The sequence below is a fragment of the Mastomys coucha genome, chromosome X (genome assembly GCF_008632895.1).
Source record: "Mastomys coucha isolate ucsf_1 chromosome X, UCSF_Mcou_1, whole genome shotgun sequence".
Classification (NCBI taxonomy): domain Eukaryota; kingdom Metazoa; phylum Chordata; class Mammalia; order Rodentia; family Muridae; genus Mastomys; species Mastomys coucha.
Genome location: NC_045030.1, coordinates 107493484 through 107503668, shown reverse-complemented (window position 1 = coordinate 107503668; position 10185 = coordinate 107493484). Strand labels below are relative to the sequence as shown.

The following is a 10185-nucleotide window of genomic DNA, read 5'->3' as shown; positions in this document are numbered from 1 at the left end:
GAACTGTTTTCGATCTCAAACTGTGTTTCGCTCAGCATTCCCCCACCCCAAATCAGCGCCAGTACAGAGCACAAACCAAGCAGCTGCTTCAGTTTCCTGGCTGAGGAGGTTCCAGCTCGCTAGTGAGTGGCACTTTCTTGCCTTGAGAAGCAGCTATGAAGCTAAATAGGCTCCCCTGCTAGGGCCAGGCACCACAGGCGCCCAAGGTTGACTGCTCACAGCTTACATTAGGCTGTTTTCACATTACCCTCCCCTCCCTTCCCTTCCAGAGTTCCCAGTCAAAACGTCAGCAGGACAGAGCTTCTTAAGCTGCTAGCTCAAAAGGTTCTGATTTGTACGTATTTGATCCAGCCTAGTTAAGGGCTTCAAGTGAAAAGCATAATAGAATCCCGGCACTGTCTGAATCCTGTCATCCCTTCAGGTGAAAATCTAAAAAAAAGGACAACAGATGGGCGAAAACCTAGCCGTGACCCTAGGACTCTACCGCTAGGTTTGGGCAAATCAGGGCAGCGTTTGAAAACAGACTGCAGCCTGTTCCCAGAAGCCAGGTTCCACCTTGAGGCGTTTCTCCCGATTTTTTTTTTTTCCAAACTGCTTGCCTCCAGGATGCCAGAGTACAAATCAACCGCGGTTTACCTATCTAAGGCACAAAGAGTGGGTAGGCAGGAGCCACAGTACAGAGCCATTTAACAGCAACTTCCAGGAGGAGGTAATAGAAAAGACCCAGATTCATATGAGAAAATCCAGCTATCAAAGTCCAAGGAGGAGCAATCCTCTCTCCTCACTGTGTATACTTTAAAAAATCCTGCTGTCAAGTGTCAAGCTACAAAACCGGTGCTCTGAATCAGTGCCCTCAGCCCATTTGGACCTTAACCTTAACTATGTAAACCATATCAACCAAGTTACCTATAGCGTTTGGAATCCACCGGTACCACGTCCAAAATCACATAGTACTGCTTCACAGGGTCCATCCCTTTCACCTTGATCCGAACAGAAGGAAACATACGTCTGTGGGAAAAAATAGGGGTTAAACTAGAAACTAGAACCTGAAGTGTGCTACATTAGAGTTGTGAAGGAAGATGAGGTGTGGACAAATAGTCAGAACTCTTCCCTTTCCATGATGGGCTCAGGGAATGGCATTTGTTATGTAAGAAAAAGATGGTTGATTGAACAAGTCTGAGATTTCCTAGTGGTGCAGAATATCTTTATGAAAGGTCTTCATCCAGGACCTCTCATGTGATATTAAAAATTATAAGAAAGAAAGTAGGAGAAGTTTCATTTCTTTCCTGTATTTAGAAGAAGGGTATGTGAGGTAGATTTGTAAAAGGTTGAAATTAGGAAGAATAGTTAGGAAGCTGTCCCCACACCAAAGGATTAGCTTGTGAAAAGGTTGACTTCCTAGTGGAGTGAGCCAGGGGTGAGATGCTGGAAGATGGTGGATGATGGAGTAGTATTTGCTAGGTTTGCACTGAGAGGCACAACAGCAAGAAGTTGGGGGGACATCTGGCACTTGCCTGCCTATGCAGGTCTGGATTTTTGCACACAGCACACAGGCAGGAATTGGAAGAGTGAGTCCTTGGAGTAAGGATGTATCGGAAAACAGAAGTAGACCATTTAATGCAGCTAGGTACTTCTCAGGGCAATAGATGGTGTAGTCTGTGGCTTTCTAACATCTGCCAAGGAATGGGAAGGGGGAGGAGCTTCATATTACAAAAACTGGACTCTCCTCCTTAAGTGCCTACTGTGTGTGGTTCAGGGAAGTCACTGGCCCAGCTGAACGAACCTGCCCGCCTTGGTAATGATCATCTCAGTGCCAATGTCGTGGAATTTCTTCCATAGGTCAGATCCCTGAAGCTCCACTTGGATAATACTTTCTTCCTGCAGACTTTCCTGGCTGTTGCTCTCGTGGTCAGAGCAGGAGAAAACAGTTTTTGAAGAATCTGCCTTGAGTCGCTTTTCTGCTAGACAGGGGATTTGAGAGTTTGGGAAGTTGCACACATCCTTTTCTGAGGAGACTATCTTTGAGCTGATAGACCCCCGTCTCCCCACCCTACTCCCCAGGAAGGCTAACGTATAAGTTCCCCACAAAACCCTTTGTGATTTCTTAATGAAGAGATGGGGGCCCAACTTGCATCCCATGAAAGGTGGGACACTTAAAATTCTCTCTACCGCAACCTGCCATAAACTGAACCTGAAGGTAGATTGTCTTGGGCTTTTGGGGGACACCCTGCTTCTTACTGAGAAGAACAGCCAAGTTTGGCTGCTAGGATTTTGTAAGAGGTGTGTGAATCACTCCTCTAAAACCAAGTGAGACCCTCCTTTTCATTACAAACAAACCATATCACTTTTAGTGAAATTCAGACTTTCTGAAATTTGTCCTAAAGTCAGGTGGCTGTGTTCCACAATCTACAACCCGACTTGAGGAGCCGGCCGGCCATGCCAGGACATCCTTGCTGCTGCGCAAAGAACAGAAGATCGATCAAGCCAGTGCGCGCAGGAGAGAAGCGCTCAGGGTACCGGGGCTGCTTGAGTGTACTTACCCGGCTGCTGACTGTCCCCAGAAGGGCTCCTCAGTATCTCCTCCCCTTCCTTTACGAACTGCTCCTCCTGCAGCTCAGGCTGCATCTCCTCTCTTGGGTCTTGAGCTTTTCTTTTGCTGGGTCTCCCCATCAAGGCCTCCACCGAGAAGGCGTGCGCTCGAGAGCTCAGAGCCATCCCTGGAGGGGAAGAAGTGAATGCGTGCTGCAAGTTTCAACCTGAGCTGGGCTGGGGAGGGAGGGGGAGAGGGAGGGCGCAGATGAGAGGCCCGGGAGGAAAAGCTCACAGAAAAAGTCTTAAATCTGTAAAGGAACTTTTGGATCCGCACTCGACAACAGAAAAATCTCTCCCTCTGTTATAAATGAATATAGTTTTATTTAAATAGACAAAATAAAAGAGAAGAAAGATAAAACTTGAGTCGAAGTCCTACGAGATGTAGTCTCCTTTTCTTTTTCGTTCTCCTCCCTCTCAGTGGGCACGTATGTACCATCAGTCCTCAAATCCTTGATTCTGGGACTTTCCAGAAGCCATTGCTGGCAAATGCTGGCCTTTTAGGGAGCGAACCTGCCACCAAAGGCGGCTCAGGACAAAGTGATTGGGAGATACTGTTATACTGTTGTATCCAACTGAGTGAATGCCCAGTGGGTCACAACCTCCACTGTTTATTTTGGAAGCTGTTGAAAGTAAAAAAGGACTGTGAGTGACACTTCAGAGTCTGATAGGGAGGAGGGGCTGGGGGTGCTTGGAATGGGGCTCCAGACAGGAGGGAAGGAATACACAAGACATGTGAAATAATTGCACACGAGGGGCCACTTTTCTAAGAAAGAGCAAATATTACTTAACCAGACTCAAATAAATGGATCTAGGATCTTTTTTACCCTCTCCAGTAACGTCACTGGAAACCCAGAAGAGAGTGTAAGCTTTCAGAGCTGTGTAGTTATAGCCTTAAACTGGCAATGTAGGTTGCTATGCACATATAACCTCTTTTTCTTAAGGGGAAAAGCCCAAGCAGTGTCAAGAGAATCCCAACACTACAGTCAAATATTAATGCCAACCTGTGACTTCTAGCCCTGCTTCTGCACGACCTTTATACCGTCTTCAAATTCACACAACCAATCTGAAAACACAGCCTAAGGTCTAGAGGGATATCAGCAGCAAGTCGAAGCCTTTGCTCCCAACCATGTGTTGAAAAATGTAACTGCTAAACTATTGAGTAATTGGTTTAATATCTTCTGGCATACATTCATGGGTTGGCTTTCGCTTCTCCTTAAAATCAACAACATTCTTAGTGCTCAGAAGAGACTATCATTATCATTTCTAAGGAATATTGTTGTGTGCTAATGTGAGACATGTTTGCCTACGTGGTTGCCATTTGATCACTCACATTTCATCATCAGAATAGGATATCAAGCACTCTTAGACTCTTGCACATTTGCACATTTTAGGAAATGTTTGTCTGTTCTCCTTTGACATATTTAGTCAAAGGATATTGAAAGTCAATTCAACTCCAGTTACAATAGAATGGAATTTGAATGAACTTACAATATCTCAGTACCAGGGCTAAGAATGAAAGACCTTCAGAGCATTTTTTTTTTCCAATTTCAGCTATGTAACTGCAAACCTAGATTTTCCATGAGATGATTGTTACAGTGGTGATGGGTTATTCAGCCTTGGATGTGGGACATCCTCAGGCAACTGAGAATAGATTAAAGTGCTCTAAAAATGTTGGATGCCACAGCAAAGACTCCCTTGCAGCTTGAATGCTGTTGAAGGGTATGATCCAATATAGAGATGGGAAGACACTACGTCTTCTTGGGTGAGTCAAGAGTTTATTGGTTAATTTTAGTCTGCTAATAACCATATAACATTTGAATTATTCTCTCTTCATCTGATAATTTTCTTGCTTTTGAACCCAATTATTTTTATTTCTCAAAGGCAGGGCAAGGGAAAGACAGGAGAACCTTTGCTTAGTAGAGATTTCTGGAGAGATTTCTATAAGAGTTAGGTAAAAGATGTTTGTTACAATGTCAGCTCTAGTATTTCATGCTGTCTACCCTGAAATGATTTTCTTTAACCAAGGAAATAACATATCTTGAAATATAAATTCCTGTATTACAAGAAATGTCTTCCTTAATATTTATTATATGCAAGTAATTTAGTCATCCAGAACGTTCTTATTTGTGTAACCTAAATCTTTCCTATTCCTGTTTTAGTAGCTATCTGATGACATTACACTGAGAAAAAAATGTAGCTCTCCTCCTGCTCATGTTTGCTGGACCAGTGTGCTAGTAATTCCTGTTACGTTGTATTTAGAAGAATAAACATGGCAGTTGCTCATGTACAGAGTTGCTGTGCACAAGGATTGGGGGTGGGGTGGGAGGCTTTGGGACAATTCACTATGTTTAACCTATCTGTACACAGAAGTCTTCTTTCTGTACACTGCAGTTTTAATCCAGGGACATATATAATCCTTCAAAATAGTTTCTCTGTCATGGCGTGGAAGTGAAAAATGTAGAAAGAAGATTGGAAACTTAAATATGCATTAAAAGGCATAGAAGTTATTATGATTCTTCATGAATATGGTATTGTTATCTAAAATTATAGAAAGATAATTTGTACCTCTACCAAATGTAATATATTATTAATAACTAAAAACAGGTACATTATTAAAGTTTATTACACAAAGTATGAAAAAAACTGCTTCTAGTGAACTGTAAGTATATGAAAAAAAAAAAAAACATATTCCAAAGAGGCTCAGTCTACCTAGAAGAAAAACTACCCTGGGTTCTGCAGTACTTACTAAAAATGTTGATACCAAACCTATATATGGAGATATTTCAACTCCTCCTTTGAGGGTTAATTATTTCAAATGCATCTGTCATGTGAATGTTTGTCTCTTTATTCTCAAACAAATAAAATTAGAATTTGGAGCCTGACTGAACATCTATTGTTACTTTTTTGGCAGAAGCACAAATAATTTCATATTGGAGATTGTTTCCTTCAATTGTTATTCTTTCTTGATCTCTCCAATCTTTCATTCATAACCCAAGGTTAAGATTGTTTATGCTTATGCAACCTTAGTGAATGAGAATCAAATACAAGTTCTTCCTCTTCATGACTTTTTTTGTAGAGATCTAGAATGAACCCCACAGAATGCACAGCCAAGAACTTCCTTGGTCTGCCTCCTCATATCATTTGCATACCTGAATTTAACATTTCCTGAGCCTGCTACATTTCATGAAATAGGAAATCATCTTTGTTTGCTTATGCAAGTTTCAAATTCATTTGCATCACTTAGGGACAGAAGAAATCCTGAAAAATTACATTCACATTGGTAAGGTTTCTGGAAGATCAACTTGGTATCTAGGCCTTTCTTTTACAACAAAAGTAGCTATTGAATCTCTGAGGATTGTAAACCTCTAATACAAGCTAGAATCTTAGATGAGTAATCTGAGTTTCTACATGATCTCCCGGGATTATGGTAATAAAAAGGGATAAAACTGAAGTAGTAAAAAGGCAGACCTTGGGTTCACGTTGATCTAGTTCATAGTCTGACTGTACTACCTTCTGATTGGCTTTAAAAAGTCTTTTGGTTGGCATTAAACTAAAATTTCCCCTAGGCTTTTGTAATCTTTTGCCTATAATACTGTTATCAGAGAGCATGTTTCTGTAAGAGAACAGATATGTGGGAAGACCATTCACAATTATTTGTACAAACCACTTAGCACAATGCCTGGATATGGGTTCACAGCTCTTTTCAACATCATAGACATAAGAAAAGGTAATTTCAAGAACATGTTAATTTTTGTATCAGCTATACATCTGTACATCCTTTGAGTCCACATCCTAGAAGGAGAAAAGATTCAGGCCAATGCTGAACTTCTAGCTAAATCTTTTATTAGATTAAAAAGTTCAAAGGTGTTAAGACTAATCATCCTTAAATTAAGAACTTTTAAAACAATTAAAATCAGAGAGTGAAACGAAAATATTGCATTTGGAGTTCAAAAATCCATGGTAAATATGCTTGGTAGAACACATACTTTGATTTTATTAATTTTGCTTTTGTAATAATACTTTTGGTATTCTATTAATGCAATGCAAGTACATATTCTGACATAATTAAATGGATTTGTAAATGATAAGCCATTAACATATAACTGTGTTCTTACTCCAGGGGTTTGAGGAAACTGCTCTAACAAATATTAAATAAAGTCTCACAGCAGATCCTTCAATTTCTGGTTTGCATTAATTTAGTATGATCTCTTAAGTTCTGTGAACTTATTAATATAACAATTGAGTTAGGCTAGCACGTGAGTTATGCATGGCAAACATTGTTAACATTGTTCCTAGGGAGAGTGGAGAAAAAAAAGAAGGTAAATAAATTCTTATCTTTACTAGTTGTGTTCTTCTCTAGGGGAGGAATGAAAACATTAGCTGAAGGAAACATTATTCTATGAAATTTAATTATATTTTATTACAGTCAAATACTGAAGATCTTCTTATGATAATAGAACATTAGGATTAGGTTCATTACTCTTATCATACTCAAAGCAATATAACTCTTTTTCCAGTTAACTCATGACTTAAAGCTACTAGATTTTCTCAGTTTCTTGTTGGCAGTTTTGTCCTCAGAACTATAAGGATAATTTTATTCTTACATAATTTCTGATAAAGACAAGGGATAAGACAAAAGAATAAAATGAAGACACAGGACGACCCTACCATATAGTGACCTGAGTAACTTCCAGAATAGATATTATCTATTTACTTTAGTTTCTTCAGAAGGCGTCATGGCATACATAATTAATAACTATGTGCTTAGATTTTTTCAGTCTTCACTCATTAAAACATCAAATGAGTCAAAACTGTTCACATTGCATTTTACCATTCTGTTGCTCTATTGGAGCTATTATGATAATATATGCTAATTGTGTATGGGTACCAAAATATCACCTTGTATTCCATCACTATGTTTTATTATTACAATATTGGAGTGTGATGTCAAAGCTTATGTCTTAGCATATACAGGGCCCTGTCTTCAATCTCCAGCACCTAAGAAAATAAGCAAACCAACAAAATTGCAAGAATATTAAAAATATGGCCAGCATGGGTCACTTAAAAAGGAATACACCATGTTTTTCCAAGATGAATTACCTGAAGGTATTGTCAAGAACCATTTTATTTCTCTAAAGCTAAGTGGAAAAAAAAAACATGCTTTTATAACTGTGTTCCACATACCTTTTAACCAAATGATATTCCAGGTACCACAAATATCAGTAATAAAACAATAAAGGTAAATATGGAGAATTATATCATAGGAAACATTGAAATGAAACTAGAACATTCTCTTTGTATTTCCAATATTTAAATTCCTAGAAGTGGAATGAAGAGCAAAATCTATGGTTATGTATGTTGCCAATAGAATGTCAGCACTGGAACCTTTGTGTTACCATATATGCCCTGAGAACATCACTCTAATTATTGCTTACTTAGAATGTTTTTTAAAACTACATTAGTAAATCATCTCAGTAAAATGCCTGTAAATTCTCAAACTCTGAGTTTGTGTTTGAGTTTGTGCTTCTGAGTCTCTAGTTTAATACTTGACACACATGTCATTATCAATAAGGATGATAGATAATTGGAGCATTCAACTACATATTTTATGATAGTGTATCCATAATTGTTTAAATCATGTTTACATATTGCTCATGTAGAGTGATGTTTATTAATATTTCAATGCAGTTATGCAAATGACATTTAGGTAACTAGTTGGATTGCAGGGTACAATGTATTAGTATTTTAGTGAACATTAAAGCAATTAATATCAATATTCACAACTCAATCCAGATAGTTTCTGACATATCTTATTGCATGGATATGAATTTTGAAAATATCAGTCTAAACTAATGACTACTCAATATTTTATATTTTTGCTGTTAAACTTTCTGTTTCCCCTTTTATAGAAAATAGAATTTTTTTCTCATACAATATATCTTGATTACAGTTTCTCCAGCCACTACTCTTCCCAGTTTCTCCCCAACCCCCTCCCATCTGTAACCTCTCCTTTTCTGTCTCTCACTAGAAAAAAATAAAATAGATTTCTAAGAGATTAAAAACAAATCAAAATAAAATATAATAAAATAAAACAAAACAATGTCACATCAAAGTTTGACAAGACAACCCAACAGAAGGAACAAAGCTCAAGAGAAGGCACAAGAATCAGAGACCCACTCATTCACACAGAGAAGTCCTGTAAATATACTCAATGGAAAGCTATAATATCTATCTTTGAACAAATAAGTCTAAATGAGATGTCTCCATCAAATCCCTCCCCTGAAAGTTCAGGGAACCCTTCAGAAAAGGTGACAGAAAGACTGTACAAGCCAGAGGAGATGAAGAACACCACCCTAAATAAACTGAACAAAGCTCCTATGAACTCATAGAAACTGAAGCAGCATGCACAGGACCTGCACAGGTCTGCACCAGGTCTTCTGCATGGATAGTATGACTGTTAAACTTCAGACGTTTTCACTGGCAGGCATATACACTTTCATTCCCTCCTTCTCTAACAGCCATCTGACATCTGTCATCTGTTTGACATGTGACATCTTTAGAGTATTTGTTTTAAAAGGGTTGAGTATTATTGTTGTTTTTGTTAAAAGTCCGTGTATCTGTGTGTGGGTACCTGCATATGAGTACAGGTCCTTGTGATATCCAGAAGAGGTTGAATTCCTTAGAGCTGGAGTTAAAGGTAATGGGGAGGTGCCCTGTGTGGATGCTGAGAATAGAATTCCAGTCCTCTGAAAAACCAAGGGTTGCCCCTTAATGGCTGAGCCAGCCATTCCTCCAGCCCTCACTAGAGAATAACTCTTGATGTTTTAACTCACTTTTAATTTTTTTTTTGCTAGAAGAAAAATTCTGAATAGTTATTTGTGTTTGTGTATGTGTATGCTGTGAAAATTACCACAGATTTTTGTTTATGTGTGAGGGCATCTGTAAAATGCTAGAAGCATTTCCTTCTGCAATGATTTTTATTTTCCTGGCGGTAAGTTCTATCTACCTCTCACACCAGAAGAGGGCATCAGATCTCATTACTGATGGTTGTGAGCCACCATGTGGTTACTGAGAATTGGACTCAGAACCTCTGGAAGAGCAGTCAGTGCTCTTAACTGCTGAACCATCTTTCTATCCAGCCCAACAATGAAACTTCAATGTGATGGTAACTTTATGTGATACGAATTTGCTGTCTTTGTTGTGGGGATTGTACTAATTAACTAAAATCACTACAATAAAGGGAACAGGAAAGAAATGTAATGAGCTTGAGAGGACTGTCTCATTTAGAAAACTCCCAGTTTATTTCTTTCAAGTTCCCCGGAAACAAGAAAGCAGCCTGGGGGCTGGCGAGATAGCTCAGCGGGTAAGAGCACTGACTGCTCTTCCGAAGGTCCTGAGTTCAAATCCCAGCAACCACGTGGTGGCTCACAACCACCAGTAATGAGGTTTGATGCCCTCTTCTGGTGCGTCTGAAGTCAGCTACAGTGAATTACGAGCGTGGCTGGAGTGAGCAGGCTGGAGCAAGCGAGTGGGGCCTGCAGAGGTCCTGAGTTCAATTCCCAGCAGCCACACACATGATAGCTCACGGCCATC

The 10185-nt window shown here is 39.3% G+C and overlaps 1 protein-coding gene across 2 annotated transcripts in view; it reads right to left on the bottom strand.

The window, feature by feature from the left end:
• Tbx22 (T-box transcription factor 22) overlaps positions 1-2717 on the bottom strand; it is a 12467-nt gene extending 9750 nt beyond the window's left edge. The window contains exons 1-3 of one of the 2 annotated variants that reach the window (XM_031375862.1): positions 2541-2717; positions 1784-1958; positions 907-1008 (exon numbers count right to left, since the gene is read on the bottom strand). In XM_031375862.1, coding sequence (XP_031231722.1) covers positions 907-1008; positions 1784-1958; positions 2541-2715 — 452 coding nt within the window. In that variant the 5' untranslated portion in view covers positions 2716-2717. Of the gene's footprint in view, positions 1-338; positions 564-906; positions 1009-1783; positions 1959-2540 lie in introns of those variants that run through there. The other variant, XM_031375872.1, reaches the window with a different exon arrangement.
• Between the last annotated feature and the right edge of the window lie 7468 nt (positions 2718-10185).